Below are 15,048 nucleotides of genomic sequence, written 5' to 3' on the forward strand. Positions count from 1 at the left end.
CCTCAATATAAGCAATCTCAAATGTCAGCAAATTCCTAGAGGGACGTGACGGGAATGTGCAAAGAAGCTTCCCTCTAGTTTTCCATCAAGTCAGTTATGATAGTTTCAGCAAACTCCCTCCAGGAATTTGCTGACATTTGTGACTCCTTATATTGATGCTATTAATATAATATCCTACACTAAAGCAATAAAGTAAGATTGCTGGAACTATTGTAATTGATCTGAGGGAATGTTCCAAAAAGTGGTAAAACTACAGGGACAAACATCTTTGCACCCAAAAAATACTCTCCACAACAAAGTGCAGGGATACACGATGTAAAAAAAAAAAAATCCCAGCATTTTACCACATGTAAAACACTGGGTCATGACCACATGGAAATTAACATGTAATGCACCAGAACAAGCATAAGTAGGTTATAAAGATTCCCCTCAGCAGTCTAAATCAGGCCTTAGCAGAAGAAGGGTTGTTTTATTGTGAGTGTGTGTGTAAAAGAGTGTGATGCTTCCTGTGATGACAGACATCCACTACCTGCTTAAAGGGCTTTGCTCTCCCCCCCAGTGGGAATAAATGAGATGGAATAATGGCTCTTGATATAGCTCGAGGTGTTGAATCCACCTAACAAACAGCCAGTCTGACAACCAAAGGAAAAGAGAAGGTGGTTACTGTAACCTTAAGGAAGAATGGGGAGGAAGGTTCAGAGAAGACGCTAAAATCAGTGAGCCAAAAGTCAAAGAAGAGGCTGGTAGTGAATAGAGATCTAACACACAACAGGGGATGTAGTCATATGTGTAGGTCATGTAAAGTGTTCTGAGATGTATCAAAAGTTCAAATCACCCATTGACATCCTTGGAGCTACACTGTACTTGACGTGTGCCATGTTTCTCTAATTGGAGTTTGATCCATAGTGACCAGCTGCTCCACCCAGTGCCAGTCTCTTCCACCCCTAGCAGTCTGGCCCTCCTGCCCCATTACCAGCTCATTTACGTCTCCAATGGGAAGTTGCATACACACCACTGCGCCTGGATGGGCACCATATGGCCCCACTTACCAGCCCATTCAGTCTCCAGAGTGCAGAGAAAGGGAGGCAGCACTCTGAAATGAGTGTCTACAGAATGAATGGGATGGAGAAAAATGGAGAGGAGCATATGTGTGTGAAAGACAGGATAATGAAGAGAGCGGAAGACACAGCTTTTGTGATAGTCGAAATCTGCGTATTAACATGTGGAATCGCTCCATCTTTTTGAAAATCCAGTCTGAATAGGTCTGTTACCATGTTCATTCCCGGAGAGCGAATCTCAGTGTGAGTCACGTACTGTGGCTTTAAGAATTGCAGTGGTAGGTGCAGAAGGCAATCAGAGATCCCATGGTGGTTCCAAGAAGTTCATACAGCTGGTGTGAGATACTCTAAGAGTTGCATGATATCAAAGGAGAGGTTCACGCATGAAGGGCGAGATGAGAGAGTGGTGGCGAGCTAGTGATTGGGGAGGATGACACCCCCGCGACTGGATCAGCATTACTGGCATTATATTGAAAGGATTACAATCAGGCTGTTGGATCCAGGCTGAAAAAAGAGGCCAAGTGCGTGAGGGTTGAACGGTGTGTGTTTTTTGGCAGGTCAGAAGTGTCTGTGTGTGTGTGTGTGTGTGTGTGTTTCTGTGAGTACTTGATTTATCCACAGTAAAACAATATAAGAGTGTATTGTCTGCTGTGCTCACATGCTTTTTTTCTCTTGGCAACATTTCTGTGGCCTTGGATGCCTCTCACTCCATCTCTTTCTCTCTTTCAGAGGGTGCTCGAGCAGTGAGACTGAGAGTGAGGCGGGAGATTTGTTGGATCAACAATTTGAGGAGCTCAACAACAAGCTTAACTCCGTCACTGATCCAACGGGCTTCCTGCGCATGGTGTCCAGAAACAACCTGTTCAACAGGTAGGGGGGTTTTGATGCACATCACCTCAATGTTCCTTGGCTGTTAATGAGTGGCAGTGTTAACCACCAAATGCTACTTAGACCCACTTTTGCACAAAGAAGAAGATTAAAAGTCTCTGCTCGAGTAAGGAGATTCGTGGGTATTGTGGCTCATCTGTGAAAGGACTCTTTTCTCCATTGTTTAGCCAGCGCAGAGGCAGCATGTGAATCCTCCTTATTAAATAGACTGAGTAAAGCCAAAGCTGCTAAAGCCCTTATCAACTGTCTACTCTGATGGAAGCCCTGTGTGTGCGTGAATGTGGTCACATGTGCGTGTGACTGTTTGCCAGGCGCAGACATGGAGATGAATGTGGTTTTAAAATGTTTGCCATGTCTGTGTTTGTTATGCAGATTTATGAGATTTTAGTGGGAGCGCCACTGGCTTGTTCACAGTGTTATTTATTGACACTATGCAGAGTATTCATTTACATTGGGCTGATTGGTAAGGTATACCGACAATGTGCGTGCATGTGTGTGCATACTTGTGTGTCTGGGTCATATTTCCCTGTCCTCGTCCACAGTTGAGCTGTTCTTTGATGAGAGGGTAATTCCAGCTTTAATTGAGTCTTGGTGCTCATTAAGCCCCTTTAATGGGCTGCCGGTAATAATCCCCTCATTCTTTTGGGCCTTTAAAAAAAAAAATCTGAATTATAAAGCTCATCATGCTTAGGAGCCTGTCGTCTGTCACAATACCAAAAGCAAGAGAAAATTGAGAAAACCTCTTTGTCCTCCATACATCTTGAGGTTTGGTGTCAGATAATCTGTGTGTTATTCAAGAGCTCTTTTTGAATTCACTTTCTCCTGCTATTTTTCCTTACATGTTTAGGCTATTACCATTTAATGGAATGAATTTATACGAATACTTCAGGATTTTGATATTTATGTATTACAAAGAGAAAGGATACGTTCATTTCAAAAAGAAACCTTAATTGAATGACATTTAAATTAAAATAGGTACAGGGCACTGAGATCTCGTCTTCAGTACGGAGCTTGGAAGGATTACTGTGGGAAAGAGATAATGAAAGTCTCTTTGCGTCTTCGTTGTGTAACTTGATAAGATTGTTTAATGATCTTGCAGTTCTCTGGAAAATTCTGCCAAAAGGATGGTGCAAGGTTTATTTTATCAGCAGTACAAAGACAGCCAATATAATAAGCTTAGAGGTACAGTAGTTATTTTTTAGGTTATTAAATAGAAAAAAAGAATATTGTATTCATAGTTATACATGAATTCGTGTGTAATTACATGCTCTAACAAAATCATGCGTTCTCGTAAACTTAGAATTAATCGTTAAAGATACACAAACTGGAGCAAGTGCCAGGTTGTTAGTGTTGGGAAGGTTACTTTAAAAATGTATTCCACTACAGAATACAGAATACATGCCCCAAAATGTATTCTGTAACGTATTCCGTTACGTTACTCAATGAGAGTAACGTATTCTGAATACTTTGGATTACTTAATATATTATCATGCTGTTTACAACTACATGAATGTACTATTGCTGTGATTTATTACTGTTACTGAAGGTCCGCGGCTCCGAACCGTAGTAAAGGGACCTCTGGCTAATACGGTGGGTTCGTGTCGGGCTCGTAGCCGAAAACTAGCTTTACTTTGTTGTCTGGGTCAACGTTGCCTGTGAGAGACAGAGAGAGGCGTTGAAAGGCTGCTCCAACAGAACTTATTGTTTCAGAGGAAAACACGAACACGGTGTACAGTCGAGTCTTAATAGCTTACTTACAACTGGGCTCGTCAGGCACTCTTCTTGGCTGCAGTGGTTATTATTATATTTACATGCTTCCAGCTCCCGTTTCTGCTCGATGACAGCTTGTACTTTTCCTTTTTCTCCCTCCCTCGCTCACAGACACATAACGGGTATGGCAGTCCATTCTCCCTGCAGCACGGACTACACTGCCTATGATGCTACATTCTTTAGAGCTATAGCTGTAGCATTCTGCCTGTTAGCTTAGCACAACAACAACAAAAAGGCGCTCTCTCACCCAGCAAACACACAGAGAGAGAGCGTCACCCTGTAACCATGGCAACCGTAACGCTGCCACCTGGAACAACAGAACGTAGCTGTCAAACAAAACCCAAACAGTCCTGACCCGCCACAATATGAAACAGGAAAGTACCGCCGTGTAATCCATTTATTTCAACAAAGTAACTGTATTCTAAATACCACCTTTTTAAACGGTAACTGTAACGGAATACAGTTACTCATATTTTGTATTTTAAATACGTAACGGCGGTACATGTATTCCGTTACTCCCCAACACTGCAGGTTGTTGAAGCCGCCGTGTTGCCCTGTCACGTTGTCATGTCATGGCCATTTCACCAGCCTCATACGCAGCACACCTTATACGTAACTTTGAATTTAAAGATCACCAATAGCTCTTTCCAACTATATTCAACCATTTAACATTTGTACAAGTATATTTTCATCATCTCTTTCTCATAGTGTCTTTCTCCTCCTCCTTTTCACCTCATCCTCTTCCTCATTATCTCAAGCTTCATCTCCTGAACAGAAGCCAGGGCTGTAACACACAAAAATTTGAATAAACGTGCATTCATGCAGTTAAATATTGAATGTCCTAAAAATAAACCTTTAAAAATATCGTCTCACACATTTCCTGAGTTCATTTGCAAGGTGTCCGAGCCCAGCAATGTTGGATCCGCTTCAAATGAAGTTCCCCTAACGCTGGTTAACAGCAGCTAACAGTGGCAAAAGATCAGCTCTTAAGTTCAGGATATCATCAACAATTCGTCTCAGTATCACTGACATGAGACAGGAGTGAGACCCAGCCTTCATTCACAAAGTCTGACAGCCTCTTCCAGAATACATAGACATGCATATTGATAGCTGAGGTAAACAGCAGATTGACAGCCTACATTCACAGATGAACGACATCCAGAGTTCTTTATCCTACAGTGGCCACCATAGCCAGGGTTACACACCTGAATTTGGATGGATAACAAAACAGAGCTCAGTTGCCTGCCAGCTGCAATCCACTGACATCTAGTGGAGAGATTTCGCACACTGCACCTTTAAATGTATACTAGAGGATGATTTATTTATCTCTGATTACCACGCAGATGACACTTAAAGACCCGTCTTTCACTTACACCCACTGAATGCAATCTTCACGTTCAGCCTCTCTACAGCTCCCAGTCTTTTCTTTTCACTGTCTCCCTTTACACTTGACACTCACCTTCTTTTGGCTTATCCCTTGTCTCCTCACTCATTCTTCTTGTCAGGCTAACAAACGATTGTTTTGCTTTCCCATGGAGCCTTATGCCAAGGCCTGGGAGAGAGACAGAGTGTCGGGAGGCTGGAGGAAAGCCAGTGGCCTGGGGCTACCAGAAGGGCAGGATAGATGTCTGTTGGCTGGGTCCGGAAGAAATTCTGGCTGGTGGAACAGATGGAGGAGTAGTGACAAGTGTGACTTGGCCCTGCTTGGAAAAAGGAAAAGGCTTCTAGCCCCTCAGCCACCATTAGCACAGTTCTCAGTATGCTGACTTTCTCTATGTGAGCTGAGGGCTGTCATTCCCTTCACACAGCAGACAGGCATCCAAAACGCATTGTGCTGTTATCTTGAGTTGGTTTGTTGATAAAGATTGAAGACAACAAAACGAACAGATGATGGGATGTTCTGAATTTAAAATGTTGAAGAAAATGCATGAATGGTGCTCTCCTTCTGTGGTGATTCTGCCAGTCTGGCCCCTATTTAGGCCAATAAGTGCTAGATAAGCAGTGCAATACTGCCATCTAGTGGAGCTTTACATATTGACTTGGTAAACTGAGTGAATTGAAACAGCCTTTGTATTATACTTGCCTTCCCAAGGGGTAACAACAAATTAGTATATCCTACCCTCATCTACCTCCTCTTGGATTAAATTTGTTCTACGTTTGAGCAGATATATGAATGTGATGATCCTCTGCGACACATTATCTATTAAATTAAAAATGGACTTTGTCATCCACTTTCGCAACACACAGGCAAAACTGCTTTTTGGAATTAACAAGAAGACCAGAAAGGCCCAAAGAAATAGTGTTATTTGAACAGTTTAAAGTTGGTTTAGTCTCAGCAAGGACTCCTAACTCAAAAATCATGAAGAATCTTAAGTGTCTGAAACTTTCTTGAGGTTTTCAGGATTAAAACGAAAACTACAGTACTTTGTTTTGTGTCTCTGCAGGAGTTGCCAGAGTATGACAAGCCTGTTCAGCAACACAATGTCTCCTGCCAAAGATGGCAACTCTTCCCTGCCCCGTCGCTCCAGCAACCTTGGAAAACCTCCATTGCGGGCACTTTATGATTTGCTCATCGCACCTATGGAGGGGGTAAGTACTACTTCGGCGGGGTATTGTCTGTCTGTTGAGGCAGTTGTGTGACAGAGAGAAGAAAACACAATAGGGAGCTTTCGAGAGGAACAGAAAAGCAGAAGAAAATGAATTTCCTTTATATGATTAAGTGTTTTCATATCCTTGCCTCACAGGGCTTGATGCACTCCAGTGGGCCTGTTGGCAGACACAGGCAACTAGTGATGGTGCTTGAGGGAGAACTGTACCTCATCCCGTTTGCTCTGCTAAAAGGAAGCTCTTCTAATGAATACTTATATGAGCGTTTCAGCCTCATTGCTGTGCCCTCCATTCATGGCCTTGGAACAAGTGCAAAGGTACAGCTTCTTATTTAAACTTTGTCACATTTTTAAAATCTGTAATGCTATAACAAACTATTCACCATCCGTCCTAAGCTTTGCTGTGCTACAAGGTAAAATTTGTTGATGTCCTCTAAGGCTCATTCTCGGCGTCCTGGACCAGCCCCATGCGGCGGCGTCTCGATGGCAGCAGTGGTGGGTAACCCGAGACTTCCCTCCCCTGTGATGGATCGCTGGCTGTGGGGACCTATGCCGTCTGCAGAGGAGGAAGCACTAATGGTGGCTGAGCTGCTGGGATGCCAACCCCTTGCTGGCTCTTCTGCCACAAAGGAGAGGGTCATGAGTGCTCTAACACAGGCTGAATGCGCCCACTTCGCCACCCACATTTCTTGGAAATTAGCTGCTCTGGTGCTCACCCCAAACCCTGAGGCTGTGCCTGGGGGAGCAAGCGCCAATGTGGGAGTGGGAACAGTGGGAAGGGGTGCAGGGGGGAGAACAGGCAGCAGTGGCCGAGGCAGAAAGGGCTCCACTGGAAGTGGCTACACCATCCCAGAGTCTCTCCACATGCAGGATGACAGCAGTGATGTGGAGAGCATCTGTGACAGCCCGCCCCTTCAGGAGTTCCTGCTTACAGCTGCAGATATTTTGGATCTGAGGTTGCCCGTCAAGCTGGTTGTGCTGGGGTAGGTAGACTGGCAAAGGGATACAACTAAATAGTGATTTTTTTTAATGTAGATTTAAAGTAATTAAAAAACCATGAGATTAACCATACTGAAGATCTGAATTCAAAATTGATTGACTGACATGAAATTCATTAAATACTCAAATGTACTTAAAATGTACATCATGATTTATTTGATAAGCACAGGGTAGAATACCAAATTTCAAGCTTGACATTTTAGTTTTACAGTTTTCACATTTGAGCCTTGTTTTTTCGTGGCTACAGGTCATACCAAGAGTCCAGCAGCAAGGTCACAGCAGATGGTGTTGTGGGACTGACTAGAGCTTTCCTGGCTGCTGGGGCTCAGTGTGTACTTGTGTCCTTGTGGCCTGTCCCAGTTGCTGCCTCCAAGGTTTTTGTCCATGCCTTCTACTCCGCCCTTCTCAACGGGACCAAAGCTAGTGCGGCACTGGCAGATGCCATGAAGACTGTCCAGAGCAGCAAGCAGTACTCGCACCCTTCCAACTGGGCAGGTCAGGGATGAAATTCCTTTATGCATTATTTCAACATTAGTAATAAACAAAGTAGTTAAAAGAAGATCCCTGTGAAACTGAGCTCTTCTTACTTTATTTCTTTTTTTTTCCAGGATACATGCTGATTGGCAATGATGTGAAGCTTAACAGCCCATCTTCCCTAATTGGCCAAGCTTTAGCTGAGATTCTACAGTATCCAGATCGGGCTCGCGATGCTCTGAGAGTTTTACTTCACTTGGTGAGACACGCACCGTTACTTACTTTACAAGATGTCACAGTCAGCACTGCTCAAAAACACTGATGATGCATTGCTGTGCTCACTGCAGGTGGAAAAGTCTCTTCAGAGGATACAGAATGGCCAGCGTAATTCCATGTATACATCCCAGCAGAGTGTGGAGAACAAAGTAGGGGGTGTCCCTGGTTGGCAGGCTCTGCTGACAGCTGTGGGCTTCCGTCTTGACTCTGCAGGCACCAGTATCCCCGCTGCTGTCTTCTTTCCCACTGCTGACCCAGGAGACAGGCTTCAGCAGTGCAGCACGACCTTACAGTCACTGCTGGGTATGTAGACAATGTAGCTATTTAAAACAAACCAAGTTATTTACAATGTGCCCAAGGTTATGGATTTATAAGTACTAGCAAATCCCTGTGCTATGACAACTTATTTGGCTTATAATGTTGGGAAATTGAACATTTCTCATTGAATAAAGTTAAAGGTTTAAATACTGTTGGTATTTGATATTGTTTGTCTTTGCTATAATGCTGCCGTCATTATGATGCTAAGCTTCTGTTACACAGCAGCAAAGGTCAAATAATCCAATTAAATGAGAAAACACAATTTATTTACCAAAAAATGCACACGAAGATTACTCTAAATCTTGGGAGCATTTAGTGTTATGCTTGTCACTAAACATAGCTTATTATAGCCCCAACAGGAGTTGCAAGGTCGTTGTCATACTGCAGGATGAGTTTGAGACCAGGACACCTTCCTGGCATCACTCTGTGATAGAATCTCAGAATATTTTAACACAATTTATGTTTGCGCCATTTCATTTGATCCATGAATCGCCCCATGTTTAGCACTTTTTTTTACCACTACCATTTAAACCAACGTGCCTTGTTAATGAATGATGAAGAGCATCCTTTGATCCAATCCCTTAGGTCTGCCACCGCCAGCTCTCCAAGCTTTGTGCAAACTCATTACAGCTTCAGAGGCAGGAGAGCAGCTCATCAACCGGGTAGGTCCCTGCAGCTGTGAACAAATGCTGTTGAGCTTTGCACCCAGTACCCACTGGTCTTTGGTTCAAATGACAAATACCATTCCTGTTACTTAGAGTTAAAAAGCATTGTAGCAGTCCCCTTTCACTTTCTTTGAAACTTTGCCACACCTTTGTATTATAAGTGCGTTGCTAGAAGAAGCATATCAGTGATTTTATCACTTTGTAATTTGGTAATGTCAGGACTGGATACGCTCTAATGAACTGGCAACTCAAGCTGGAGCTTAATCTGCATTGAAATGCTGCACTGAATTCTAACTAGTTGCCCAAAGTCTTAACTACAGTCTGATTTCTGTTCTCTTCCTCCCCAAGCTTACGACACCAGAGAATTAATCTGGGACTGACGTAGTTTATCCCTGTTTACGTGTAACATGTGGCTGTCACATGCTTACAGCCATCAAGTTAGTTTGTGATTGGCAATTTTCACAGCCTCAAAATGTAAGCGTGTGTGTGTCAGTGGACAGACTGTGGAAACACTTGATCTAATCTATATATGCTGCAAGCATTAAACTTTAATCTGTTAAACCACTAATGTTACTTGTTGCTGTATCCTCTTGTTGCCATAAATCCTTGTACTTTACTTTTTCTTTTTTTTTCCTTTTCTTTTTTCTTTTTTTGCGAATGGCCTGTGTGCATGCCATTAAACGCCTGTTTTCTCTCCCCTGCTCCTAACGTGTGGTCTGAAGGCTGTTAAAAATATGGTGGCGATGGTAAGTGTGCATTCACTACCAGCACTCCATCCCATGCTGTCTTGTTAAATCACTCTTTACTGTCTGTTCTGCTAAACTCTCTTTGTATTGGCGAAAATGCATGTTGTTTTTCCTCTCCACATGCAACGTTTACTGTCTTGTGTTGTTCATAGTTTTTCCTTTGCTAGTTTTCAGTCAAATCTAAGTGATTTGGGGGTATTTAAGATTTAGAACTTGGGTTTGGTTCAGGTCAAAGGAATGTTTCAGGGTGGAAGCGGGGGTAAATCTGTGATGTAAAAAAACCTTTCTCAATCGTGTCGGGTGAAACGAGAAGAAGGGGTTTCTGCACAGTTGCGTCAAGTTGACAAAGATGTCTCTGTTCAAAGCAAAGTAATCCCCAAACGAAACACGTAAGTGTGCTCTCAGGCCGCGTGTTAAACCCTACAAAGCCCGAACCCTTTCAACTCAGCTTACCTACAGTTATTTTATTGCCAAGATCGCTCGTGCACTGGGCTCAGACATATTTTTTTAGGACACAGGCTTATACAAGATACAAGAATATGTTTTAATTGGATGACTTAAAGAGAAGAAAATGAAATCATTATTAAAAGGAAGAAGCTGCATAATTTTTTTACTTGGGTTATTTAAGTTACTGATGCAACGCTTTGATCACCCAGTTCACTTTTAAGCCGTTAATTACATCTCCACTACTTTATTGTAATGTTGTCCCCTTTCTCTTTCAGCTCCACCAGGTGCTAGTCCAACTACAGACAGGAGAGAAAGAACAGGATTTCTCCCTGCTGCCCATTCAGGTGTCCATTAGTGTGCAGCTATGGAGACTGCCAGGATGCCATGAATTTCTGGCTGCTCTTGGTTAGTCATCTATTATGTAAAAAAAAAAAAGTCCCTATCTTATTGTCTACCATATGTCTATTTAAGTTACAGCTGTTGTCCTGTTTTGCATGTGCAGGGTTTGACTTATGTGAGGTAGGCCAAGAAGAAGTAGTGCTGAAGACAGGCAAGCTAGCCAACCGCCGCACCTTGCACTTTGCTCTCCAGTCTCTGCTGGCACTCTTTGGTAAGTAAATGTATTTATTTGCTTGTGCACTTTCATTCTTTGCTGATTGTTGTTGAGCTCCTAACTTGATTCCCTGTACACTGGAATCTGAGCTGTGCATTGGCACTTTTTAACAGCCTGTTTTTATCCTGTGTTCATCTCATGTCACATTTTTCATCATCTCTTTTCTTTTATGTTCAGACTCCACAGAACTGCCCAAGCGCTTGAGCCTGGACAGCTCATCCTCCCTTGAGTCCCTAGCTTCAGCCCAGTCTGTGTCGAACCCCCTGCCCATGGGATACTCAAGCCTTCCCTTCTCTCCTCCTTGCCTGGACAATCAAGCATCTGATGCCATTTCTGTTTATAGCCTTAGCTCTGTAGCCTCCTCTATGAGCTTTGCTTCCAAGTCAGACTGTGATTTCCTTGCTCATCGGCAGCGCGGTGGGGTCACGGCACACTACTCGGTCCACAAACACCCTCATGTTCCTCGCAGCCGCTCATCTCCCCATGGAGCAGCTGCTGCAGTGGCGGGAGCCCGCGGAGATGAGGAGGAATATGAGGGCTTTTCCATTATCAGCAGTGAGCCCCTGGGAAGTCATTGTGACTCTCTGCCTTTGCCACCAGGCCACAGCCAGCGCCACCACCGGGGAGGCAGGGGTGTCGTCAGTGGCTCCAGCACAGGTACGGGGAGAGGGTACACTGTATCTGTATCATCGAGGGGCAGTGTCAGCACCCCAACATCTCCCGTCAAAACAAACCTGGTGCCCAGCCCAAACTCACCGTTTCAGAAAGTCGGTAAGGTGAGCAGCTCAGATACAGGAGAATCTGACCAGTCCAGTACTGAGACGGACAGCACTGTCAAGTCTCAGGAAGAAAAAACTGTCCCTCTAGATCCTCAGGAACTGGCCCAGAAGATTCTGGAAGAGACTCACAGCCATTTGCGTGCTGTGGGTAGTCTTCAGAGGGCTGGTGCAGAGGCCGGGACAGCTGGAGGAACCTCAGCACGGAGTAGCGCATTCCGCTCTTCTGAAACTAGTGCGTTCAGCCGTCCTAACAGCGGCGCTAGTGGTCGAGCTCAGTCTTCCCCAAGACCCAAACCTCCCTCCCGATCTTCTTCACTGCAGAAGATAAGCTCTGGCTACAATAGCCCTGCGGTCTCTGAGTCTTCCCAAAAGGAGGGCAGCCATCCTTCACCCACTTCAGACGCTCACGCACAGTTCAAATTAAAGTACCCGAGCTCTCCGTACAGTGGCCACATCTCTCGTTCCCCGAGCAACGTGTCTCCCAGTTCTGGTCACCAGTCCCCTGCTGGTAGTGCTCCATCTCCTGCTCTTTCCTACTCCTCTACAGGCTCTGCCTGCTCTACATCAGCTGACACGGCGGATTTGGATCGACTAAGAAGAGGGGTCATTGATGAAAAAGTACAAGCTATCCACAATCTGAAGACCTTTTGGGCTAATGCTGCAGCCCAACAACAGCAACATCTAGGTCCCGTCAAAGCTGTCCACAGCACACCCGGTCCTCTCGCCTCTGCCAGCAGAGATGTACTAAGTCTTCTGAACCTCTCCCCGCGTCACTGCTCCCCTAACGACACCCAAGACAGCCTGGAGCTGCGGGAGCTGGGGCTGCAGTCACTGGATAGGGGTAGCAAGAACTCTTCCAATGGACATCACTGCTCCAACCCCAGAAAAGTGGCCCCATCACCTACTATTTCCACTAGCAGTAGCCCTGGTGCTCGTTCTATCCGACTACCTGCTGGCAATGGATACAAGTTCCTGTCACCTGGAAGATTTTTCCCTTCCTCTAAATGCTGAGACATTTAAAATGGTCCAATACTTTTACCTAACATTTACTATCCTGGGTGCAGGAGGGGTAGGGCACTTTTTGGGGACCGCCATTGGTCCATCAAGGTTGACTGACAGCGAGAAGGATTTCTTTGGTTGTGAGTTTGATTCTGCAGAGGCACATGAGTGCTTTAGAGAGTGTCTAGTCTTTGTGCCCATAACACTGTAAATGGCAATGAAAAAAACTCAACGACCTGATACTGTGTTTGTGTGTAACTGTGTGTCAGGTAGATGTAAATGCCATTCGGTATTTTTCCCCCAAAAAACGTTGCTGTTCGTGTGGGCCAAGATGCAACACCTATGACTGATTTCTTCCATTTTATTTTTGTTTTTAAATTTAATGGTTATTGTTATTGTTTGTTATTGTTATTAATATAATAATTATTATTATGTTTTGTAAATTAATTCCAGTGTTTCACAATCAGTATTAAGCGTTTTTATATGATTAAAAAGTGAACAAACCTGTACCATGTAAAGATGGATAGAGTGGAGAAAAAGATTTAATATTTTTTATTGAAATCAAAAGGGCATTTTGCCTGATTTCTTTGTGAATTGAGTGTCTGCTCTGAAGCATGGATTCTCTTGCTATTCAGTGTTAAGTACCATGTATGACTTTTTAGCCCATGATTTTTTTAGATTAAACATGAAAGTTTCATGACAACCATCTGTCATTTATCAGTAAACTGTTTCAATAAAGCATCATGTTTGCTTTCTTGTATTCTTGACATTATTCTTTTGTGTGGCTTCATACATCTATAGAGACCTTATTCCAGTTCAAGTTGGGACGGCTGTCCCAAAAAGAGAAATGATTAGCATATCATTTAAATCTTATATTTACTTGATTATAGTACAAATATAACATGGCTAAAGCTGAAAGTAATATGAACAATATAATGACAAAAATATTTGCCCTCTTTTTGTCACGTCAGATCTTCTGGCGTAGAGAGAGCAGACGCAAATGCAGACTAAGGAGACGGAACTGGACTTAACGAAAAGCAAACTGTTTATTTTTGGGTGTACGAAAAAATTAAAAAGAAAGATGGACGGGGACTAAACTGGAGGAAGGTATATACTAAACACTAGATACCTGGAATGTGAAAACCTGAAACATGGAAACCGAGATCAGAAACATGAGCTTAGATGAACAGACGATATGACGAGGGATAAAAGGAAACTCGCACAATAAATACACAAAAGGATGATCAGGGAAGTAGAGGCAGCTGGGCAACACAGGAGGAACAAATCAGACTGAACAAAGTGAACACAATGGATACAGGACAAGAGACTATCAAAATAGGACAGGAAACAACAGATGCAAGCTTGACACAGTGACTGGGGAGACACGAGTAAACACGGCGACAAAGACTGACTAACACAGAAGAAGATTAGACACTGAGAGAGAACTAAGATTGCTAAGAACTGAAGGCTAACAGAAACAAACTTAAAACATGATGAAAGAATAACCATGAACCTAAGAATCGCAATGAATATTCAAAAGCAAATAGCATAATGTCCAGAACTAGAAAACACTGGGTCACAGACAGTGCCCTGACACTTTTTGCCTTCTACGGGGGTTTCTTTTTGTATGTTTGTCAAACTTCTTTGGGTTTTTTTAGGTTTGTGTTTATGTTTTTGGAAAGCTAGTCCAGTTTAACTAGTCACACCCAGGTCTGATTATTAACAGGGCCTGATAGGTATAGTAGCTTTTAAATGAAATTATCATTTAAATACTGCATTTTATATTTACTTCTCTGTTAACTATTACAATTTGTTTGATGACCTGAAACAAATATGGTGCAACAAATATGGAAAAATATGTATGGACTGACGCACAAGAAATGGGTAACTTGCACACCTAATCCTACAGAGTATATATAGGTTTTGGGATAACATAAGCTACTATCCAGTCATCTTTTTCAGGGAATACCTTGCTTATTTCAGTAACCTGCTGGCAAGCAACATGGTTTGTGCATTAGAGCAGCAGCAAACTGAGCCAGTCGTGGGCCCCGCTGAAAACATTTGGCATATTAATAAAAAAAAGATGACAAAGGAGACACTGAACTGTTGAGCAGCTGAAATCTGCCATACCATGTTCAAAAATGTAAAAAACATGAATTTCTTTTTATTTAAAACAACAAAAGAAAATTACATTTCGGTCTCAGTGTTTGTATCTTTGTACCGTCTTTAATTAAATATGGAGTAATTATTATTTACAGATTTATAGATTAATGGAACCGCATGCTGAACTTTTTCAATTATTAATATTTTATATATTTAGTATTTTTACGTGTTCAAGTGTGGAATAACGGATTCTAAGTAATCCATCCTAAAATACAGTGGGTGGGTTTAAAGTCACCAAAGAGAGATT

The 15,048-nt window shown here is 43.0% G+C and overlaps 1 protein-coding gene across 3 annotated transcripts in view; it reads left to right on the forward strand.

Moving 5' to 3' along the window:
* Window positions 1-13,376, forward strand: part of LOC102780940 (tetratricopeptide repeat protein 28-like) — a 181,911-nt gene extending 168,535 nt beyond the window's left edge. For 2 of the 3 annotated variants that reach the window (XM_006805912.3, XM_006805911.3), the window contains 12 exons: window positions 1,788-1,928; window positions 6,161-6,305; window positions 6,461-6,640; window positions 6,761-7,305; window positions 7,569-7,816; window positions 7,930-8,054; window positions 8,143-8,374; window positions 8,975-9,051; window positions 9,777-9,800; window positions 10,523-10,652; window positions 10,750-10,857; window positions 11,038-13,376. In XM_006805912.3, the coding sequence (XP_006805975.3) occupies window positions 1,788-1,928; window positions 6,161-6,305; window positions 6,461-6,640; window positions 6,761-7,305; window positions 7,569-7,816; window positions 7,930-8,054; window positions 8,143-8,374; window positions 8,975-9,051; window positions 9,777-9,800; window positions 10,523-10,652; window positions 10,750-10,857; window positions 11,038-12,650 (3,568 nt within the window). In that variant the 3' untranslated portion in view covers window positions 12,651-13,376. The remainder of the gene's footprint in view (window positions 1-1,787; window positions 1,929-6,160; window positions 6,306-6,460; window positions 6,641-6,760; window positions 7,306-7,568; window positions 7,817-7,929; window positions 8,055-8,142; window positions 8,375-8,974; window positions 9,052-9,776; window positions 9,801-10,522; window positions 10,653-10,749; window positions 10,858-11,037) is intronic. The other variant, XM_035914396.2, reaches the window with a different exon arrangement.
* The last annotated feature ends 1,672 nt before the right edge of the window (window positions 13,377-15,048 follow it).

This window comes from Neolamprologus brichardi, chromosome 12 (assembly GCF_056152115.1).
Source record: "Neolamprologus brichardi isolate AB-2024 chromosome 12, ASM5615211v1, whole genome shotgun sequence".
Taxonomy (NCBI): Eukaryota; Metazoa; Chordata; class Actinopteri; order Cichliformes; family Cichlidae; genus Neolamprologus; species Neolamprologus brichardi.